The following is a 23,445-nucleotide window of genomic DNA, read 5'->3' as shown; positions in this document are numbered from 1 at the left end:
AACGCTAACACACCAAATCTAATTTGTGTCAGTGCCACTCCAAAGCTAAATAAACTGACGGACTGTAAATATGTTTCATTTCCATAGACATGTTTAAATCATCTGTACAAATCATACCTGTTGCTTTCTCTTATTGCTGAAGACCATCAGTTCTTGAATGTACATATCAATTAAACGCTGTTTCAACACGGCACTACCGAAGAATTCTCTACAGCTGATGTTCAGCAACCTGATTGTTCCACGGAAACAAAAGAAAATCCAGTTCTGCATAACACACACACACACACACACACACACACACACACACACACACACACACACACACAGAGGCACAGAGAGAGAGAGAGAGAGAGAGAGAGAGCCTAGAGAGGGAGAGAGAGATGCCTGTGTGTGTCTGTGTCCCGTCAAACATACTGGTTATTGTGGACAATAATTTTTATTATAGTATCGATTTTTACATTTGACCCGGTGTCATCGTTAACGACGGAGAGGAGGGGTTGGCGGATGACTAGTGAGTTGGTGAAAAACGGGAAGATCTTTGGAGTGTGAATCAGTGAGTGACGGTGTGCCGAGTGTGTGTGTGTGTGTGTGTGTGTGTGATGTGTCTGTGTGTCATGTGTCTGTGTGTGTATGTGTATCACAGAATGTGTGTCAGTGTGTGTGTGTGTCAGTCTGTGAGTGTGTGTGTGCTTACGTCTAATTCAGTGTAAGCCCGATTCTGCTTTCGATTCCTAAGGGCCATTTGACACACTCGACACTATTACCAGTCTAATATATTGAATGAGTGGCTTCCGCGCCCGCAACATCCACTGAGCTCGATGGCGACAACAGCACTGAATGACATCCGACACGGGAAAGAACTCTAACACTATCCGGCTAATCATTTCCTCGTCGTCCGCTCAGCTGATGCTCAGCTTCGAAAGGGGAGGGTGTGTCTCATGAGAGTGAAATTATCATTTACCGTAAAACGAGTGACACCACTTTCTTGAGGTAAACTTGAAGATTGTAGCAGTATGTTTTTTTGTTGTTGGTTTTTTTGTCATGTACGAAGTAAAACAATTTATTGTATTTTGTGGGTACAATCAGAATGGAGTCATTTTGGAAATTCCGATTTTCAATGACCAGTGTCATTGTCAGAGTGTGTGTCATGGTTTTGAACAAATTGTTTATTTGGTGATTTGAACTTTTGTTGACCACATTTAAACATCTTGTAGAGTTAAAAGAATGTGCGCACACCCACGTGTATGTTTGAGTACGTTGATGCTGATGTTCATGGATATACTGATATGCACACACACACACACACACACACACACACACACACACACACACACACACACACACATATATATATATATATATACATATATATATCAGTGTGTATGTGTGTGTGTGTGTGAATGTCTATATATGTTATAAGTGTGTGTGTCTGTCTGTCTGTCTCTGTGTATATATATCCATATGGATATGCGTCTGTCTGTCTCTGTGTATGTTTATCCATATCTGTCTGTATCTGTATGCAAGAAAGTGTGTTGATGTATGTCACTGACTGTCACTCTGTGTGTGTGTGTGTGTGTGTGTGTGTGTGTGTGTGTGTGTGTGTGTGTGTGTGTGTGAGACAGAGAGACAGATAACTTATCACCACCTTCTTTATTCAGCCAGTCATAATTGCTGTGCTGTTGAGCCATGTTGCACAAAAAACATACAGACCTACACTAGTGAGAAACTCAAAAGCAAATTAAAAGCTAGCAGCTACAACATTTTGCGGTTCACCCCAAGTGTCCAAGTAATCCCAGAAGGCTGGATTCAGACAGAAAGAAGTTCCAGTTGTTGTGTTATTATTGTGTTGTTTTCATTAAGTCAAGGCATTTAAGTCATTAAAAAAAAAAACAAAAAAAAAACAAAAGAAGCAAAGTTCTCAGTGCTCACATGTGATAACCATTTAATCCTGCAGCTTGTTTTGGCACGAGTCAAAACGAAGGAAACAATAAATTATCCCTCAGATTCTTTGTTTGTGTCATTCAAACTATTCCTTCAAAGGATGATAATTTTAAGGTTTAATCTTTTCATTTCACTTGTGCCTATGGCTGTTTTACTTATTTCATTCAGGGTCAAGATATTTCAGGTCCCTATCATGGTTTTTGTTTTGGTGGTAAGAAGATTTGCAGGGGAAATGGCCTCTTGCATTTCACCAGCTCACATCATAGGCCCCTCTGAATTGGAACCTCTGTGGACCAAGCAGCTTTGTGATGTTGCTATTGTGGTTTCTGTTATAGATGCAGTCTTTTTTTTATGGGACTGGGTCACTAGTCCAGAGCCAAACCCCTGACCAAGAGGACCAGGGATCACACTTTGTCTGGTCAATGACTTTTGACCAGTCCAGCTTGGGTGTTACCAGGAGCTAAAGCTCCAACTGGCATAGCTGTCTGGGTCATTGACTGAGACACTCAAGCTTCCTGACCATGTCAAAGTGGTGATCCATTCAGGCTGAATGTTTGGCACAATGAATATTCACAGGCAGAGCTGTTCCAGATGACATCTAATACTTCTGGGACTTTTCTTAGTTGGAATTCCAGTGGGATGTTCACTCAGTCTATCCCAGTGATTATTGTGATAAGCAGGGGGCTCAATATATAGGTGTAAAACTATATATATAATGAATCAGAAGAGGCATAGCTAGACATGACCAGAGTGACTCAGCAGTGGTGCAGGGTCTCCTCTGAACTGTGGCTTCATGTTGACTTCATTTCTAGCTTCTTGTGGATGGCAGAATATGGGAATAGTGCACACAAATCTGGGTGTGACTGTGTTTGGAGGGTATGGAGTGAAATGGAATAGATAATGTGAAAACCACAGAAAAGGAAAATGTCTCCTTTGACTGATAGGCAGGAACTGTGTACTAAGATGACGTTCTTCTTGGTTTGTGCAGACTAACCCTCAGTGTTTTGCTGCATGGTTGATCTCTCTGCAGTGTTGGAGGAAAGGCTGTTGTACTTTTAGAGAACTTTGTTAATCATCATAGAGTTTTCATGACTTTTAACCTGTAACTCTTGTTTTAAAGTGTGATTTCTTTCACAGTGTGCAAAAGTAGGAAAATGACCTGCACCAAAAACACATTTTGAAAATTTTGTGGAGTATAAATTTACATTTATACAGAGATTGATGAGAGACATTTTGCCCAGCAGTCATGAAGACTGTGGAAATAAAGTCGCCTGGCTTTTCATTTGCAGTAGATGAGCCAAGAATCACCAGATCTCGCATTGTACACACCGTACCGCACCACACTACATCCAAATGCATTTCCATCAATATACATACTCATATAAGTGCTTGTGCGCACACACACACACACACACACACACACACACACACTCACAAGCATGCACACAAATGAACACACTCACACACATGTACACATATGTGCACACACACATGCACGCATGCACACAAAAATGTATACACAATAGTGCACAAATGCACACATACACGAATGTGCATACAAGCATATATGCATGCATGTACACATTTAAGCACGCACACACACACAGAGTATCTGTGCGTGCACACACACACACACACACACACACTCACTCACTCTTCTCTCTCTCTCTCTCTCTCTCTCTCTCTCTCTCTCTCACACACACACACACACACACACACACACACTCTCTCTCTCTCTCTCTCTCTCTCTCTCTCTCACATGCACACACACACACACACACACACACACACACACACACACACACACACACACACACACATTCTCTGCCTGTACTCCCAGTTTCTACATGCATAGAACCAACAGCGACTGTATGTTGTCACCTCCCCTTACTGTTTTTAACTTGAGGTCTGGGATGCATAATGTTTAACAGATGGCATCATGGCAGCTCCTAAAAAGAGAAAATATAGTGCACACACACACACACACACACACACACACACACACACACGGTCTAATATCACTTCAAGTGGAAAGACATTAAACTAAAGACCACACACACACACACACACACACACACACACACACACACACCACACACACACGCACGCACGCACACACGCACGCACGCGCGCACACACACACACACACACACACACACACACACACACACACACACACATCTGTCCACCAAAGCACTGTGTATGGCATGTTTACAGCTGCATGTTGAAGCAATTTCCCTTTGAAATCATAATAAACTCTCAGTCAACCAGCATCTGGTGCAACCACTGCCACTAAGTTTATAGTACACTACAGTATACATTGGCTACAACAGGATCCCATTTTCAGTTGTGACCATTTTTTAACAGTTGTTATTCAGGGGTTTGCAGAGAGATATACAAATATAGTTTGTACATTAAGAAGTACAAACATCATATTGCTCTGTATATTGACAGTTTCACATCAAAATAATGTAGGCAGAACAATGAATGTTCATGAATAAATTTATTCCATGTGATATTTTAAAGTTAATCTTGGTATGGGTATGGTGCCCATTTCTGCTCAAATTTGTTACTTTCAGTAGTTTGCTGTTGTTGTTGTTTTCAAAATGAGCATGTCAACTTCTTTTGCCTGTTTGTTATCTTTTATGAACATTTATAGTGTTGGCTTTACTTTAATGACTCTACAAAGAAATTGGCTATCAAAATGTGAGAGAAACTTCAATCAGTTGTTTTTTGTTGTTGTTTTTTAAGGGGGGGGGGGGGGTGTTGTTTGTTTATCATTCCCAAAAAGCATCTTTGCATGGTCGAGAACAAGTCTGTCACAATTTAAACACTTTTCTTTCTTGCCTGAAAAAATTGTACATGATCACACTGACATAGGTAGTGTACAGTATATGTATATTTTCTAAACACTCTTGTTTTAAATCTCTTACAAACTCTGTCCAAAAAGAAAGTTGAATATGACCGCACTCTCAAGATAATGTAGAATAACTGTGACCTTTTCTAACAGTGCTGGTACACAGTCATAGTGAAGGCATCTTATCCTGTTTTGAAGTTGTGAAGGATCTAGTCCTGGTTTATGCACCACCACTATGTGTTGGCTTTGAGCCAAGCTTTTCCCTACAACTATACTGCCAGTGTACATTGTGAAGAGTTTTCATTGGAGTGTGCGTGTGTTTGTGTGGATTTTTTTAAATTTCTATAAATGTGTGGCATATAGTAATTTATAACCTTATTAGCATGCTTGATTTGCTTATCTGACAATTATGCAACATTACAGAGTTTCATAACTTGACTGTTAGTGTAAGTTGACAAAATTTTGACTTTGTAGGTAAAACCTCACTTTAAATAGTTGCTTGATCATACTTTTAAGATTTGATTGGTACATAGGTCATTGTATATGATGAGGTAAGAACTATCAGTTATCATTATTTGAAGTGGATGATTATAATTCTGAGTGGATGATCATTATTCTGAGTGGATTATCATTGACTTGCAGTGTAGAAATGGTTGTTTCAGATGTGTATGTGTATGTGTATTTTTTCTGGTTTTAGACACAGGAGATGGCAGGGGCCAAAATTGATGCCAAAGTTGTCCTGCTGGGTTCATCGTACGTCGGCAAAACTTGCGTGGTGCAGCGCTACCTCAAGAACCAGTTCACGGGGGACACCGTCCCATATCAGAATGTAATCCTTTTTGTCTGTTCTTATATTTTTTTCAGATATAATGATGAAGCTTCATGACAGTTCTTTCGTTGTTGTTTTTTCATTTTCATATTTATTGTTTTAGTGGAGCGACAAATATAGAGCAAATGGTGTGTGCTTGGTCCCGGTAAATCATCCAGGTCTGCAGTTTCTCTGGGTTCTATCTACATGTGTTTATGTTTTGTTTTTCATTCCTCTGAATTAGAGCTGTACATGCCTGTGGATGACTTGTGTGTTAGTGCTTTGATTCGTCTCTGCACAAGATTCAGTACCATATGAATGCTTATTTCGGTATTATTATTCAATGAGAACATTTGTTAGAACTTGCTTTCTTTCTATTATCTCAAGGATTTCTTTTTGAGATGTACGTACTTAAATGTTTTACGAACTTTTGATTGCTGTCCTCACAGGTGGATGTTGTGTAACAGTTTTTCAGATCTGTCTGCATTTTCCTTGGATATAACTGTCTGTTCATGGCATGTTTTCACATACTGACCGGATACGCATCAGAACTACAAATGTATTTATGTAATGATTTGTAGACATGTTTTCAGGCATGCAGACACACACAAATGCTTACACAGACTTAAAAAAAATATTTTTATGGTATTTTGGTATGATGATGTGAACTAAATGCAGCATTATGCTAATATCATGGCGCAAAGCATTTCGACAGAAATATTTTAGTTGATCACTTTTTTTTCTTGATCTATCTGTGGTTTGCAAGTTTTTCTGGTTGTTGAGCTGTCACTGGTTGAATCAAATTACCAATGGATTTCGGTTTGCAGACAATCGGTGCAGCATATGGAGCGAAAAGTCTCACCATCAATGGAAGCACAGTGATCCTGGGAATCTGGGTGAGCAGATTTGAATTTTAGAGTCGTCTTCTCATTCATTCGTATACATGTACAAGTGGGCTTTTTACAAGCATGACCGTTTTTACCTCGCCATATAGGCAGCCATTGTCCATTTTTGGAGGTGAATTCTAGAGTGACAACTGTGAAGTGTTTGTTGATGGTTGTGGTCATTGTTTTGAATGTGGTGTGGATATTGTTGGGTGTCTGTTGCTCTTCATATCCAGGATGCTGCATTTGCCCAGAATTTGTGTGAATTGATTAGAATGGGTCAGGTTTTCTTGTGGGAAAAGAAATTAACTGGATTTTTTTTTTTTGGATTGATTTTAAAGAATTAATGAAGTAAAAGGAAAGAGTACCTGATGTCATTCTGTACTTGCGTAATAACAAGTCTGCATGTTTACCCCATTTGGGTTGTGAGTGTATCCATCTCCACGTGTTTGTGTGTGTGTGTGTGTGTGTGTTTGAGTGTGTGTGTATGTGTGTGCATGCATGTGTGTGTATGTGTGCACATGCATGTGTGTGTGTATGTGTGCATGTGCATGCCTGCATGTGTGTGTGCAATTACACTTTCCTACCACAGACATTGTAACCAGCATACTTGTAAGAGTGACAAATGACACTGAAGACACTGCTGCACAGGACACAGCGGGGAGTGAGCGCTATGAAGCCATGAGTCGTATCTACTACCGCGGTGCCAAGGCAGCCATTCTCTGTTTTGACCTGACAGACAAATCCAGCTTTGACCGCATCCGCTTTTGGATCGGGGAGTTACGTCAACATGAGGAGGTGAGTCAGTGCCCATGACACTGGGGATACATTGTATCATGGTATTTTACTTGTGTAGAGATAGGTGATGGGTTAATAGCCCAGTGGTTAGAGCATTAGACTCGATCTGAGAGTCCTGTGTTCCATCACGGTATCACCCATCTGATGGGTTAAGGGTGGAGATTTTTCTGATCTCCCAGGTCTTTATTATTCATTGGTGATGACCAGCCTGCTTCTACCTTAACTGCCGTTGTGTGTACAGTGGAGTGATGGCCTAGAGGTAACACATCTGCCTAGGAAGTGAGAGAATCTGAGCGCGCTGGTTCGAATCACGGCTCAGCCGCCGATATTTTCTCCCCCTCCACTAGACCTTGAGTGGTGGTCTGGACGCTAGTCATTCGGATGAGACGATAAACCGAGGTCCCGTGTGCAGCATGCACTTAGTGCACGTAAAAGAACCCACGGCAACAAAAGGGTTGTTCCTGGCAAAATTCTGTAGAAAAATCCACTTCGGTAGGAAAAACAAATAAAACTGCACGCTGGAAAAAAAATTTTTAAATGGGTGGCACTGTAGTGTAGCGACGCGCTCTCCCTGGGGAGGGCAGCCCGAATTTCACACAAGGAAATCTGTTGTGATAAAAAGAGAAATACATGCACAAGATCAAATACGCATGTGAAAGATCATGTAACTCTTGTCAGAGTTCAGTGTTATGGAAAAAATGAAATTACCCAGCATGGACACTCCCGAAATCAATATGCTTGCTTATGTGGTTGGGTTTGAAAACAGTCATGCAAGTTAAATCCCACTAGTGGATACAAGTGAACTTGGGAGCTACAGCCCATGAATGCAGAAATAAAGAAAAAAGACTTTGATGTAGACACCTGCACTGTCTTGGGCCAGAAGTTTGTCTTGATGTAAGTGTTTGACACAAGCTGTGTGTGTGTGCGTGTGTGTGTGTGTGTGTGTGCGTGCATGCGTGCGTGTGTGAGAGAGAGAGAGAGAATTATGAGAGGTGCTGTGGCAGAATCAGTTAGGCACTGGCATAGTGACCCAGTGGATCACCAGAGATCTGGGTTCAATGCCTCATTTCAACATGGTGTTGTGTTCTTGGGAAAGGCACTCTACTCTGATGTTCCTCACTCCACTCAGGCTGTCCTCACTCCACTCTGGCTGTCCTCACTCCTCACTCCACTCTGGCTGTCCTCACTCCACTCTGGCTGTCCTCACTCCACTCTGGCTGTCCTCACTCCACTCCACTCTGGCTGTCCTCACTCCACTCTGGCTGTCCTCACTCCACTCTGGCTGTCCTCACTCCACTCTGGCTGTCCTCACTCCACTCTGGCTGTCCTCACTCCACTCTGGCTTTCCTCACTCCACTCTGACTTTCCTCACTCCACTCTCCACTCTGACTTTCCTCACTCCACTCTGACTTTCCTCACACCACTCTGACTTTCCTCACACCACTCTGACTTTCCTCACTCCACTCTGACTTTCCTCACTCCTCACTCCACTCTGACTTTCCTCACACCACTCTGACTTTCCTCACACCACTCTGACTTTCCTCACTCCACTCTGACTTTCCTCACTCCACTCTCCACTCTGACTTTCCTCACTCCACTCTGACTTTCCTCACACCACTCTGGCTGTCCTCACACCACTCTGACTTTCCTCACTCCACTCTGACTTTCCTCACTCCACTCTGACTTTCCTCACTCCACACTTTCCTCACTCCACTCTGACTTTCCTCACTCCACTCTGACTTTCCTCACTCCACTCTGACTTTCCTCACTCCACTCTAACTTTCCTCACTGCACTCTAACTTTCCTCACTCCACTCTGACTTTCCTCACTCCACTCTGACTTTCCTCACTGCACTCTGACTTTCCTCACTCCACTCTGACTTTCCTCACTGCACTCTGACTTTCCTCACTCCACTCTGACTTTCCTCACTCCACTCTGACTTTCCTCACTCCTCACTCCACTCTGTCCTCACTCCACTCTGACTTTCCTCACACCACTCTGACTTTCCTCACACCACTCTGACTGTCCTCACTCCACTCTAACTTTCCTCACTCCACTCTAACTTTCCTCACTCCACTCTGACTTTCCTCACTCCACTCTCCACTCTGACTTTCCTCACTCCACTCTGACTTTCCTCACTCCACTCTGACTTTCCTCACTCCACGCTGTCCTCACTCCACTCTGACTTTCCTCACTCCACGCTGTCCTCACTCCACTCTAACTTTCCTCACTCCACTCTAACTTTCCTCACTCCACTCTGACTTTCCTCACTCCAGTCTCCACTCTGACTTTCCTCACTCCACTCTGACTTTCCTCACTCCACTCTGACTTTCCTCACTCCACGCTGTCCTCACTCCACTCTAACTTTCCTCACTCCACTCTGACTTTCCTCACTCCACTCTGACTTTCCTCACTCCACACTCCACTCTGACTTTCCTCACTATCACATGTGTCAATGGGTACAATGGCTGTGGCAATGGGACCTTTAACTTCAACCTTTCTTTTTAATTTGTGGATTGCCTTCAGCCATGGTAAGCTTCAAGCCTTGGTTAATGTATTGTAATGGTCTTCATCTTTCTGACATGGGGATTAAAAGGAAATGTGTTCTGTTTAAATGTTGTTGTCAAGGGTTTAGAATCAATGGTGTTGCTTTAACTCTGTGCGTGTCTGTCCTTTACTGGGGTTTTTTTGTGCTCAGCTGAATGGTAATCATCTTATTTAGCACCAGTTCATTGTTTATTTATTTGACCGTAAGAACCCCCCGTAGGAATGCCAGCAGTCTTTCAGTATAAACAGCATCCCCGCCTTCTGGAAATTATGTGCTAGAGTTTCCTCTTTTCTGTCACTCTCTTTGTTTCTGCCTTTTTTCTATCTTCACTGTTGTCTCCTTTTTCTGCCTTCCCAGTCCATTCCCCTTTCTTTTTTCAAGCAAGCCTTGACACTTTTTTCTCTTTTCCGCAGTCTATGATGTACTGTCTGTGCTGTTTTGCTCTGGTGATTAGGTAGTGAGATGTAAACACTGGGATGGGCACTAGCTGCCCATTCTGCAGTGTTATTTGCCTATATGGCCTTTTTATGTATTTTTTGTTTGGCTTTGAAGTATTGTTTTTTTTTCCTTTTCTACGATTTGTTTTTTTTTTTTTGTAATCTGGGGATGATAAATTAAGCAGAATGGCTGGCGTCCTCAGCATGGCCTAGTCTTATTTGCCATAAGGAGCTAAATGGTTAGGATACTGTGTCATGAACTGTGATTTGTGGGTTTGTCTTAGTGGGGTTTTTTTGTAGATGTGACAGTTTTGTGTTGATGCGGTTGAGCATTTGTATGGTTTGACAGTCCTGATATGGCCCTGTGCGATCGGCTGGACTATAAGCAACAAGAATAAGACTGTAAAAAGCATTGGTGGTTTGTGTGTGTGGGTGTGTGTGTGTGTTTTCACTTTAAAACCTCCCTTCCTCACCCAGTTTTTCTTTTCCTGTAATATATTGTATGTTTATGTAATGTATTATGTCTGCTGACTTGTAATTGCACTACCAGAAGTTCAGAGGGCACGTTGAAATTCAGAGGGACAAGTAGATATTTTTTATGTACTGGTCCCCAGGACAGCTATGAATTTGAAATCTATTTCTTTTGTCACAACAGATTTCTCTCTGTCAAATTCAGGCTGATCTCTCCAGGGAGAACATGTCACTACAGTGAGAGCGCTGCCTGTTTTTTCTGCATGCAAGTGTATTTGTTTTCCTGGATTTTTCTACAGAATTTTTGGAAGGATGACCCTTTTGTTGCCATTGGTTCCTTTATACACGCTAAGTGCATGTTACTCACAGGACCTTGGTTTATCATCTCATCCAAAGGACTAGTATCCAGAGCACCACTCAAGGTGTAGTGTAGGGGGAGAAAATTTTGGCATGTATGGGATTTGATCCCAAGGTTCTCTCGCTTCCTAGATGGACGTGTTACCACAAGGCCACCTGTGAATTTCTGTCTCAGTGAATGGTACCTTTGTGTGTGCAGAACTGCAGGATCTACATCTGTGCCACCAAATATGACTTGGTGGAGGAACATCCTGAACTGCGAGCTGTCAGCAAAAGTGCTGCCAAGTCTTTGGCTGTCGGTACGTCTGCATTAACATCACAGATATAGTGCATGCTTCTGACCGGGTCATTCTTCGCTTTTATGTGTTGAGTTTATAGTGTGTGCTCCTGACTGGGTCATTCTTTGCTTTTATGTGTTGAGTTTATAGTGTGTCAGGTCAGGGGCATAGCCCTTGCTACTGGTACCATGTAACCCAGTACTACCTGCCGCATGTGAAGTCTCCCAACAATGGACCAGGCGGAGGAGGAAACCTTTCCCAATGGCTGTAAAGGCGGAAGAGGATGACCAAAGGGCAGGGGAAGCTCTTATCCTTGGCTGGAAGTCCTCCTAGGAGACAGAGCTCCGAAGAAAAAACCTGCACCTGCCGAGGCCATCCTACACGTGGTAGTATCTGCACCTGTGGGACTGTGAGCCTCGGTAGGTGAGAGTGGGGAAGGGACTGCACAACTCCTCCTCACTAAAAAAAAAGGTCACCTGTACTGGTCAGGCAGTGGGAAGTGCTGTGCATCCAGAATCGGCCTCTTCTCCCATATGAGGACACACACCGACAGATAAGCCTGCCTGCCTACTCATCCATCGGAGACTCCATCACATTATAGTGTGTGCTCCTGGCTGAGTCATTCTTTGCTTTTATGTGTTGAGTTGCAATCACTTCAGTTGTGGAGTGATTCCTTTAATGTGTATGACTGTTTGATCTGTGTGCAGACTGCTTGGCAGATTTGTACGAAACATCCAGCAAAACTGGGAAAGACATAGGTGAGTGGCATTAGAGAAATTGAAACAAGAACTGCAATGTGTGTGTGTGTCCATATCTACCTTTTCTATGTCTGTGGGTTGGAGCACTCTAAGACATGCCCTTGCACAGACAAGTGTTTGTTCTTCAGGTTATTGTCAACTCACATAATGACGCTTCAGACATACAGACAAGTGTGTTACAACATGTGTGACCATTGTCATCTCTTAGGTTTAGCAGATCTCCCACTTTTTCAGAGGCATGTCTGTAGACTGCACTTGTTGTCTGCTCTGTCTGTAAAATGATCAACTCACCCAGGATGGCCAGTCTTCTCCCTTTTGTTCCCCCACAGAGACCCCATCACATGTCCAGTGGGTGTCTGAACGACGATGATGATGATGATATGGACACTCATATAGCACCTATCCTTAGTTAGTGGCCAAGCTCTGAGTGCTTTACAAACATGGAGTCATTTGCAAAACAGACTGCCTACTTGGGTAGAGCCGACTGAGAACTGCCACTAGGTGCTCATCATTCGTCTCCTGTGTCATTCAGTGATGTTTCATTTATGCACACACACACACACACACACACACACACACAGATATGTAACTTTTAACTTTTTATGTGTATGACTGTTTGTTGCTTTTTTCACCACCATGTAGGCAGCCATACTCCATTTTCTGGGGTGTGCGTGCTGTGCATGTTCTTGTTTCCATAACCCACTGAACGCTGTCATGGATTACAGGATCTTTAACGTGTGCGAATACACATGATGAAGGGGGCTTAGGCACTGGCAGATCTATACATATGTTGACCTGGGAGATAGGAAAAAGTCTCCACCCCTTAACCTACCAGGTGCACCAAACCGGGGACTGAAATCGGGGAAACTCCAGCTAGAATCCAGTGCTGTAACCATTCAACCACCTGTTACAGCCTGTAGCTTTGGTCGTTAGAAATGTGGTATTCTTTGTCTTCATCCTCCTTATCACTGTGATCACTGTGAGAACCATCCGCTTGTAACATGTTAATGACAGCAGGGGTGCGACGCTGTCACTGTCCCCTTTTTTTTTTTTTGTTGTTGTTCACACAGGGAGACTTAAAGATGCCATGATATTAGGTTGGAGGGGTCAGGGAGGAGGGGTCAGGAGAGGGGGGATCAGGGGGCGGGGGTCATGGGAGAAGGGGTCAGGGGAGGGGTGTTGGGGCAGGAGGGGTCGGGGAGGGGGTGTCAGAGGGGGGGGGTGTCAGGGGAGGAGGGGGATTGGGGGTGGTGGTGGTGGTCAGGGGGGGGTGTCAGGGGAGGAGGGGTCAGGGAGGGGTCAGGGGAGGGGGGGGGTGGGGGGGTCGGGGAGGGGTGTAGGGGAGGGGTCAGGGAGGAGGGGTCAGGAGGGGGGTGTCAGGGAGGAGGGTCAGGGAGGGGGGGTTCAGGGGAGGGGGGGTTCAGGGGAGGAGGGGTCAGGGGAGGAGGGGTGTGGGAGGGGGGTCAGGGGAGGAGGGTGTCAGGGGAGGAGGGGTCAGGGGAGGGAGGGTGTCAGGGAGGAGGGGCAGGGGAGGGGGGGGAGTGTCAGGGGAGGAGGGGTCAGGAGGAGGGGAGGGGGGGGTCAGGGGAGGAGGTGTCAGGGGAGGGGGGTGGGGTGTAGGGGAGGGATGTCAGGGGGTAGGGGGGGTTCGTGAAGTGTGTTCAGGGAGGGTGCACGTGCTAGGGGAGGGGGGGGGGGGGTGGGAGGGGGTGCAGGGAGGGGGGGCAGGGGGGGGGTGTCAGGGAGGGGGGGTGTCAGGAGGGGGTGTCGGGGTTGCATGAATGATGCCAAAGTGAGCGTGTTTTACCATGAGTGTTAGTTACCGTGATGTTTGTGTTCTTGCAGAAAGACTGTTCACACAAATTGCTGAAGACTATGTGAAGGCAAGGGCTGAAACACTGGAAAGTAAGTTTGACATTTTGTGGTCACTCCGTTTGTCATCCTTCTTTGTCTTCAGTTCTTTCCCTCTTGTCTCTCTCCCTGTTTTCTAAATCTTTTTTTTTTCTGTGAGTTGTCCTGTCTCTTTCTTTTCACACACTCAGGCATGCATTTATACACATTCATGCAAACACAGCAATTACGCATATACGCACACACACACACACACACATGCATGTACGTACGCACACACACGCACACTGTGAAGTGGCTCTTCTAGTCATCCTCACCTGCAGTCATCTCCATCCTAGCCGGAAAAATCAAAAACTATTGGATGGAATTAATTCTTTTCTTATCTTTCTTTCTGCATTTGTAGAATGCAGCTCCCACATTTGAATCCAGGACACTCAGATTGAAAGTCCAAAGCTTGAAAATCTTATAGCACCTGTCAGGACAGAGTTAAAACCTGGTGAGAATATCTGGAACACGTTCTACAGGAAATTCGTCTACTTTTCTTTTCATTGGTAAAGATTCTCTGATAGTGGTATCCATACAGTATCACACAGTAGAACATTTCCTCTACTTAAAATCGAAAGTCTGAACTTAGATACGTAAACAGAAAGTTCCCTCAACTTAGAATCAAAAGTATGAACTTGGATATATACAGTGGAAAGTTTCCTCAACTTAGAATCGAAAGTCTGAACTTGGATATATACAGTGGAAAGTTCCCTCAACTTGGAATCGAAAGTATGAAATTGGACATATACAGTGGAAAGTTTCCTCTACTTAGAATCGAAAGTCGGAACTGACTTGTATATTTGGGTGGTCTCTCACCACCTTCCTCAGCAAAGTTCAAACTTTCAGTTCAGAGTAAAGGAAACTTTACACTGTACTTTACTGTTTTGTTGTTGTTGTTGTTGTACACAGCCAGGTAACATCATCATTGTTGTATGGATCTGATCTGTCGTGGTGCAGAAGAAAAGGACTGCATCAAGCTTGGAGAGACCCCTGGACGCAAGTCTCGCTGTCCATGCAGATAGTGTTTCGCCGCTCTTCCCATGCTGCCTCCCTCCCTGCTTCAGTCATCACCACCACGCCTCTTCGCATCATGGGCTCCTTGGAGCATGTCTGTATGGTAGGAATTGTGTTCTTCATATATTTATCAGATCTGGTTTTTATGTATCACCACACGGGAACAGCAGAGGTTGTCAGTTTGATGATGATAATTGTTACTTCAGATATGTATTTTTGTTTATGTATCACCACACGGGAACAGCAGAGTTTGTCAGTTTGATGATAATAATTGTTACTTCAGATATGTATTTTTGTTTATTTATCACCACACGGGAACAGCAGAGGTTGTCAGTTTGATGATGATAATTGTTACTTCAGAAATATATTTTTGTATTATTCCGCAGCAGATTGGAAGGTGTTGCATGGATAATTGTTTTGATTTTTGTTGTTGTTGTGTTGTTGTTGTTTGGAGGAAAGGGGTAAATTTGTTGATGCTGTTTGATATTAAGTATATAGGTTTTGTATCTTATCGAAATGTTTCTGTATCATTTCAAAATGTATGTTAACAGATGTTTATTTTTTCTGCCATAGTGATTGAACGCCAAATTATTGTATTGTCCTTTGGAGGAACCATAATTTTCGTGTGTGTGTGTGTTTGTGTGTGTGTGTGTGCTTGCATGCAGACATGTCATGTGTGTATATGCATGTGCATTGTGTGTGTGTGTGTGTGTGTGTGTGCTTGCATGCAGACATGTCATGTGTGTATATGCATGTGTGTGTGTGTGTGTGTGTGTGTGTGATTTTTGCCTCCCTCCCCTGCCTCTTTCTTGTCTTCAGTTTCTTCTTCAGTTTTAGAGTTATGCATGCGTGTGAATGACTGGTGTGAAAGTGCTTTGATTTGTCTCTACACAAGATTCAGCACTATGTAAATACTGTCAGTGTTATTATTATTATTATTATTTTGACACATATACAGCATTGCTTTTTGATACTGTTTTTGTTGCTTGCATGCTGCTTTCATTTCCAGAGAGTATTACATTTACAGTGGTGGACGTAAGAGTTGCACCATTGGTCGTTGCCTTGCTTGCCCAGATGGCAATGACAGGCTTTGAGATTGTTTACCATTTTAACTTTTTCTTACAGTAGACGAAAGAGTTACATGTAATGCTTTTTGCCTTGCCCATTCACAGGGGAAAAAACTGACTGACACAGTTTATGTTTTCAGTGTATGAAACAGGCATGTGTGCATGCTCTTTCTTCCCCTTTTTTCTATTCATCAAAGGAATATATATATATCTTCTGGGTTCGTGGGCTGCAACTCGTTCACTCATATTTACACAAGTGGGCTTTTACATGTATGACCTTTATCACCCCAGCATATAGACAGCCATATTCCACTTTCCGGGGTGTGCATGCTGGGTATGTCCTTGTTTCCATAACCCGCCAAATGCTGACATGGATTACAGGATCCTTAACGTGCGTATTTGATCTTCTGCATGCGTATACACACGAAGGGGGTTCAGGCACTAGCAGGTCTGCACGTATGATGACCTGGGGGATCGGAAAAATCTCCACCCTTTACCCACCAGGCACCGTCACCGAGATTCGAACCCAGGACCCTCAGATTGAAAGTCCAACGCTTTAACCACTCGGCTGTTGCGCCCGTGTATATATATTGTATATATATGTGTGTGTGTGTGTGTGTGTGTGTGTACACACACACATATATATATAGATATATATATATATATATTGATACATACATTCACACATATGCACGCATGTGCGCGCGCACACACACACACACACATACACATACACACACACACACACACACATATATATATATAGATATATATATATATGTGTGTATACACACATACATATATATTGATACACATATACATTCACACACACACACACACTATATATATAGAGAGAGAGAGAGAGATACATACCCTCAGTAAAACATTTGAGTTTGAATTCAAGTTCTCCCACTCTGCCCAGGTATGAAAGAGTACATGACTTTGGTCAGTGTAGATCAGTATGACAGCAGGTGAGAACTGGGCCTCACCTCCCTCTGCTGAGCCCTAGACACAGTGAATATTGACTGACTGTCCTGGTATCAGTGAAAGGCAGTGGACCATTAACATTAACATGAATTAGAACTAGTGATATCTCAGCAGCCGCTGGACATTTTCGTCCATCACAATCAGAGTCTGTTGAATCATAGCCTCGACTGCTAGTCAGTGCACAAGTTAAGGCACGGATCTAATGTCTGTGTTTTGTTAATGTGTTTAAAGTTGTTCCTTACTTCCAAGGTATTGTCTCTGTTCTGTATATATATATGTGTGTGTGTGTGTGTGCATGTGCGTGCATGTGTGTGTGTGTGTGTGTGTGTGTGTGTGTGCGTGTGTGTGTAGAAAGTCTTGCCAATGTACCTATTGATGAATGGATGTGTTGGAAAAGTCATTCCTAAGTTACCAAGGTTTTAACGTGTCTGTTCATATTTAGATGTGCTGATACCAGTATTCCAACGGTATTATCTATATTCCTGTTTACGTGTGAATATGTGAGAAAATTGCATCAGAATTCCAAAGGTGTTATTGTTCCTTAATAATCCTATTTATGAAAGAGAATTGCTAACAATTTCAAAATAGAATGTTCATTTTTATATATCGTTACTCTTCAAATTTACATCTTTCCACTTTAAGTGATATTCGATGGTATTTTCATATATCTACAAAATGTTACAAAGTCATACAAAAATTCCAAGGTGTTATTGTTGCCCCTGTTTATTGATATGTTTGAAAAGCATGCCACAATTCCAGTGATATGAATGTTGACATGATGTTGGTATCACAACATTACAATGGTGTTAGTGTTTCTTCTGTTTGTTTTGTTTGATGTGCTTGGAAATGGAGGTATCAGTGCCTGTGTATATGCAGAGATAGAATGTGGTACAAAAATTCAAAGGGTGGTTAACAGTCCAGAAACCCTCCACTTGCTTCTATAAAAGAGAACATCATTTCAGATCAATGTAATGGAGTACAGAAGTATGTCTTTAATACTTTTAATCTGAGGCACTGTCTTGCCAGAATGTGTGTGTGTTGTGTGTGTGCATATACATGCAGACATGTTTACCAGGGCTTTTTAAAGCATTTTTTGTTGTTGTTGTTTTGTTTTTTGTTGGTTATTTTTGTGGGTTGTTGTTTTTTGTTGTTGTTTTTTGTTTTTTGTTTTGTTTTTTCTATCCCATCATCTGCAGCATTTCAGTGGCATAACTCCCATGCCACTCATTTCAAGTCCCCCGCACATGGCCACATCAAGCCTCGTTTGTCACAGTCCCAGCACAAATAGTCCATAGGGAACTGCAGTACTGTTATGTCATACATATCTGATCATGAAAAATATGAAGAACAGGAATTCTTTGACCTTTCATGCCCTGCTCACATGGTGATCTGTTTCGATTACCATTCCGTTTCTGTGCCTGCAGTAATTTTGTGTCAGTACATGGTTCTGGCAGATTTATGTTACACTTGTTTGGGAAGTGTGGTGGTCGTAGTCTCCACTTTAGTGAGGACACTCACTCAGTCTGGCTCTTTGACAAAGTGGTTGTCATTGTCAGGCTTTTGAGGCTTTGTTAGCTGTAGCCTGCTGATGTGGAATCAGAACTGAAACTAAAAGTGATCCAGCAGCAGTGCAGGTTCTTCTCTTGTGGGTGGCCTGATGGGGACCTTACAATGATAGAAGATCAGTAAGGTATTGGGCTTCTGATCCAGTGTTCACCAATGATCAGGGTTTGAGGCCCCATTTCAGCATTGTATTGTTGTCTTTGGGAAATGCACTTTACTCCGATCCTCACTCCAGGCGGATGTGATTGGGAATGTGACTTCGGTTTGGGGAGGTTGAAAGAGCAGAAGGAAAGGATTGGGCCCCACCTTCCTACGCCAAGCGCGATACACAGTGGATATCAGTTCAATGCCCCAATGGCTGTGAAAGGCTATCGGAGCTCCAACCTCTTATTGACAAATCTCTGGCACAGGCACGCGACAACGAGCCCAGGTGTGGCCATCCTCAGGGTATTTGGACTGATCAGCGTGAAGGATAGCATTCAGGGAAAAGGAGAAGTATCCGCCTGCTGGCTGGATCTCCATCTCTATCTCTCTTGCAGATTCTTTCAGTTTATATGTAATCATTTCACATAACCATAAATGAAAACTGCTTTTCTGTGATGTTACCCAAAGGTAATTTCACCACTTTGAAGGCAGAATTACATTATTTGTCTTGACTGGGCCCATGAAGGTTTTTTGTTTTTGATTCAGTTTTTTAAGGAATTTCTTGTGTTTCTTTTTATAGCCTTGTCACTTGTTAAAAAACAACAAAACCCAGCGTCCTTCATCATGATGTTTCTTTTTGTGCCTTTCTCTTATTTTTCAAGTTGAATTATATTTGATCAGCTGAACTGTATGTACAATTTTACTCAACCCTCACCCCAGCCTATGTGTGTGTGTTTATCTATTTTCCCACCAAATCCCAACTCCAACTGTCTTACGAGACGGCAAAGTAAGTTGTGACCAGGAATGGTTTTGATTTAATTATAGGTGTGTCAAACTGGTAGGTCATAATCCAAATGAAGCCATTTTCCTGAGGTGATCATTTGGCCAGTAAGTGAGTTAGTGTGTCACATATTGTATCTCAGTGTGAACCTTTAACCAACGAACACAGTATGGCCTTACAACTCCAGCTCACCCACCTCTCTTCTTTCCATTGAGGTCAAGGTCAGGGTCACTGAGCCCACAAGGTCAGCTATCTGTTATGCCAGATGCTGAATCTTCAGAGGTCAGTTCTTGTTGAATTTCATGTTGGATACTACTTTACCACATCTATTTTTGTGAAGGTTTATGTGGAGTGATCTAGATCTGATGATGTATTCATCACCTGTCAGTGTCCAAAAGCAAAGATAATGTGTTTTGCAATACCAAGGTGCCATTCCTTCTTTTTGTTTCATTATCCTCATGTATTCTTTCACACTGTATTTTTTTGTTTGCTTTTTGCAGTACTTTATCCCAAATTTATGTGTGAGAGAGAGTGAGTGACCGCTTCTAAATGATTGTGATTAACATCTGGTCATTTTCACATGATGAAGCCAAATATTTTCCCATGCTTGCCAAGTCATGTTCATTTTGTTTGCAGTTTTTTAATGTTGCACAGTGTGCATGTGTGTGTGCATATTAAATAAAACTTTCTGTAGTGTTTTTAACACCTTTTCACTTGTATGATACATATGCATGGCTGCTCATAAGTGACAAAAGTTAAACCCTTTTCAGGTCATTTTCACAACATGCTGGAGGCTTTCTGATGTTGCCAAAGAATGCGTCATGTAGTGTGTGTGTGTGTGTGCGCGCGCATTTGTATACAATATTTGCTAACAGAGACGTTCATCATGTGTGTTCAACTTTTTACAAAAGTAAAAAAAGAAAGACAACTGCTGGCTTTTTTTGGCGACAGAACAGCTGAAGTTAATGAAGAAGAGGGGGGCTGGTCCAGTTTGTGACCATTGTTGACAGTGAGAATCAAACAGGCCTGTTCACAGAGGTGCTGTCAGTGAAATACACACAACCCTCCTCTCTAAAGATTGATGCTTCAAGTCTGATCATTGGAGTGGTGGCCTTGTGGTGACGCTTCTGACTAGGAAACCAGTGTTCACAGGTTCGATTCCCATGCAGACCAGGATTTTTACTTCCTTTCCACCTGATCTTGAGCGGTGGTCTGGGTGCTAGTATTTCGGGTGAGATGATTAACTGGCCTTTCTTGTGCAGCTTGCACTGAACACTTATAATTTTAAAAATTTAAAAAAACCAAGTAAACAAAAGAGTTGTCCCAGGCAAAATTCTGTAGAAAAAAAAAAACCACTGTCATTGTAAAACACACTTGCAGACAGAAAAAAAAGAAAAAAGTGGGTGATGTTGCACTGTGGCCACGCCCTCTCCCCGGGGAGAGCAGCCCGAATTTCACACACAGAAATCTCTTGTGACAAAAAGTCTAAACAATACTATGGAAAGCTTGTTCATTGGTCAGAATCAAAACCCACACAAGCTGGTCTTTATAAAAGTTATTTGGTTTATCTTTCTTTTTTTTTTCTTTTTCTTTTTAAACCTGTGGATCTTTATTTTTTTCTTTGTTTTTTAATTGGTGCATTTCAGATGTCATACCATTTATTTTAAGCCAGAAATTTCAAAACAGCAGAAAGTCATTTTCAGATGTCATACTAATATTTTGGAAGTTTATGAAATCAAAAGCAGCTGATGAAAATTATTTTCCATTATTCTGAATTTCATGATGTCTCAGAATATATAATCTAAATTATACATGGAATTTATACATCTTTATACATGAATTAAACTGGTTCCACCATTCTGTACATTGTCTCAGTCAGTGTTGATATGAACTGAACTAAAGTTTATTTTTTATCATTCTGTGTGATATCTTGGTGTGTGTGTGTACATTATATATATATATATATATATATATATTATGCATGTGTGTGTGTGTGTGTACATATATATGCATATTTTTTTCTATTACAGGAGCAAACAACTATTTTATATCATTATTCACATTGTAATGTCTCAGGAGAATGTTCATATATTTTTCTTATTCAAACCTTATATATAACTGAAAGCCAGAGAAAAAAAATGGTGATCTACTTTTATAAATATGTACAACTGTGTTGGAATGAAAGAAAGGTAAACTACAAACAAAAGGAAGAGCTAGGGAGGAATAAAACCCCAATTCTTTTTCCAAATGATGGTGCATAAATCTTGAATGTTGTTTCACATTTCATCTCTTTCAGCAAGACTACAGGAATTTGAATGTTTATAATCAGTATTTCTCTTTTGATGAATAAAAGGCTGCTGTTTTATACATCACTGTGGTGTTGTTAGTTATAATACTGCTTTCCTGCACTTCATGTTTTGCTTGTTAAATCGACTTCAGTTTGAACACATGCAGATACATCATGGTCTCATCAAATGATCTATTGTAATTCAACAATGTATACTGTTTGAATCAAACTGTTTACTTAAATATCCACTGCTAGAAGCAGAATGTTCCTTACAGCATCAGTTAGCAAACTTATATCTGAATGCGAAAACCGGTCTTTCTTTTGTGTTAAAAAAAAAAGCAATGTCAGGCCCTTTCTGGCCAAAAATGTAGATTTATATATAACCATGTTCAATACATTCTTAAACTTACAAAAAATATCTCTAGTGAAGATAAATGCAGTGAGTTATATGTACATATATATATATATATATATATATATATATATATATATATTTGGTGTGTATGCAGAAGAGTGAGAAACATTTTCAAAAACAAATAGCTGATTGACAGAAACAGATTGAGAGCAAAAAAACAAAGGTATTTCTGAAGTATCCTAGCAACAAATCATGTAGATGAACAGCGATACCTTCGTGTTCTTTGCGCATGCACACACACACACACATTCACACACTGTCAACACCATGCACAAGCCCTGTGGCACAGCAAACACCAGCATTTTACAGTTTACAACACAAATGCAAGGCTTCCCTTCTTACTTTTATTGACGCAGCAGTACAGACATACCAGACTACAAGCCGTAGTACCATGACAGGAAATGTAAAATTTGTCTTTACTTTTTTTTGCTTATCTCTTAGACTTCAACAACAACAAAAAAAAAAAAAAAAAAAAAAAAAAAAAAAAAAAGAAGGATAAAGAAAAAAGTCTGGTGCACCACACATCACACCACACAAGGTTTAAAAAAAAAAAAAAAAAAAAGGTTTGAGTCAAGTCACAACCATTATGGCCCCCTACAACATACCCATTGAGCCATCTTCATTATTAACTGCAAAGTACTGCAGTGTATGCCATTTCTTTTCTCAACTTTTCTTTTTTCTTCCTTAACATGTATTAATTTGTTTATCTTTGAAACGATAAGTAAATCTCAAACATTCGAAATGAAAACCAAAACACTGCATCAAAGATTGAAGAAAAAGTGTTAGCACAGTTAACAGAAACTTCTCTTCAATAAACTGAGCAGTGTTTTTACAATTTCATCAACTGTACTTCTCCCTCTCCTCCTCCCCTTTTCTGTTATGTGTTAACAGGCAGAGTAATTTACTTTTTTTTTTCTTTTTACATCCCATGCACATTCTTTTCACAAACGCAAGCTGTGTCAAGCTCTACAATATAAACTGGACTTCGTCAGTTTCCTCCTGACCTAAAAGCTAAGTCAGATGTTAAAATATCTGCAGAAAACAAAACAAGGAAAGGAAAGCAAAAACTCCTGACATGGGCAAAACGTACGTCATGAAGCTGCATGGTATACATGTACAGATTTTTTTTTTCAAGCATCTAATTTAAAAACAAT

General features: G+C 41.7%; 1 protein-coding gene across 1 annotated transcript; it reads left to right on the top strand.

The window, feature by feature from the left end:
- Window positions 1-781: 781 nt before the first annotated feature.
- Window positions 782-21,451, top strand: LOC143275196 (ras-related protein Rab-24-like). Its single transcript, XM_076579167.1, has 8 exons — window positions 782-990; window positions 5,496-5,627; window positions 6,434-6,502; window positions 7,142-7,288; window positions 11,301-11,400; window positions 12,087-12,137; window positions 13,983-14,042; window positions 14,991-21,451. Exons 2-8 carry the CDS (start codon window positions 5,505-5,507, stop codon window positions 15,053-15,055), a joined length of 615 nt encoding a protein of 204 aa, XP_076435282.1. The 5' UTR covers window positions 782-990; window positions 5,496-5,504; the 3' UTR covers window positions 15,056-21,451.
- Window positions 21,452-23,445: the final 1,994 nt, after the last annotated feature.

This window comes from Babylonia areolata, chromosome 2 (genome assembly GCF_041734735.1).
Source record: "Babylonia areolata isolate BAREFJ2019XMU chromosome 2, ASM4173473v1, whole genome shotgun sequence".
Taxonomy (NCBI): Eukaryota; Metazoa; Mollusca; class Gastropoda; order Neogastropoda; family Buccinidae; genus Babylonia; species Babylonia areolata.
The sequence above is the reverse complement of the archived record's forward strand: the minus strand, read 5'-3'. Positions and strand labels throughout refer to the sequence as shown.

Bases quoted from the DNA above. Each gene is read 5' to 3' on its own strand.
- LOC143275196 (XM_076579167.1), top strand. From the start codon at position 5,505: ATGGCAGGGGCCAAAATTGATGCCAAAGTTGTCCTGCTGGGTTCATCG. The intron at 6,503-7,141 runs GTGAGCAGATTT...ACTGCTGCACAG, and splicing joins CAGTGATCCTGGGAATCTGG to GACACAGCGGGGAGTGAGCG. The intron at 11,401-12,086 runs GTACGTCTGCAT...ATCTGTGTGCAG, and splicing joins TGCCAAGTCTTTGGCTGTCG to ACTGCTTGGCAGATTTGTAC.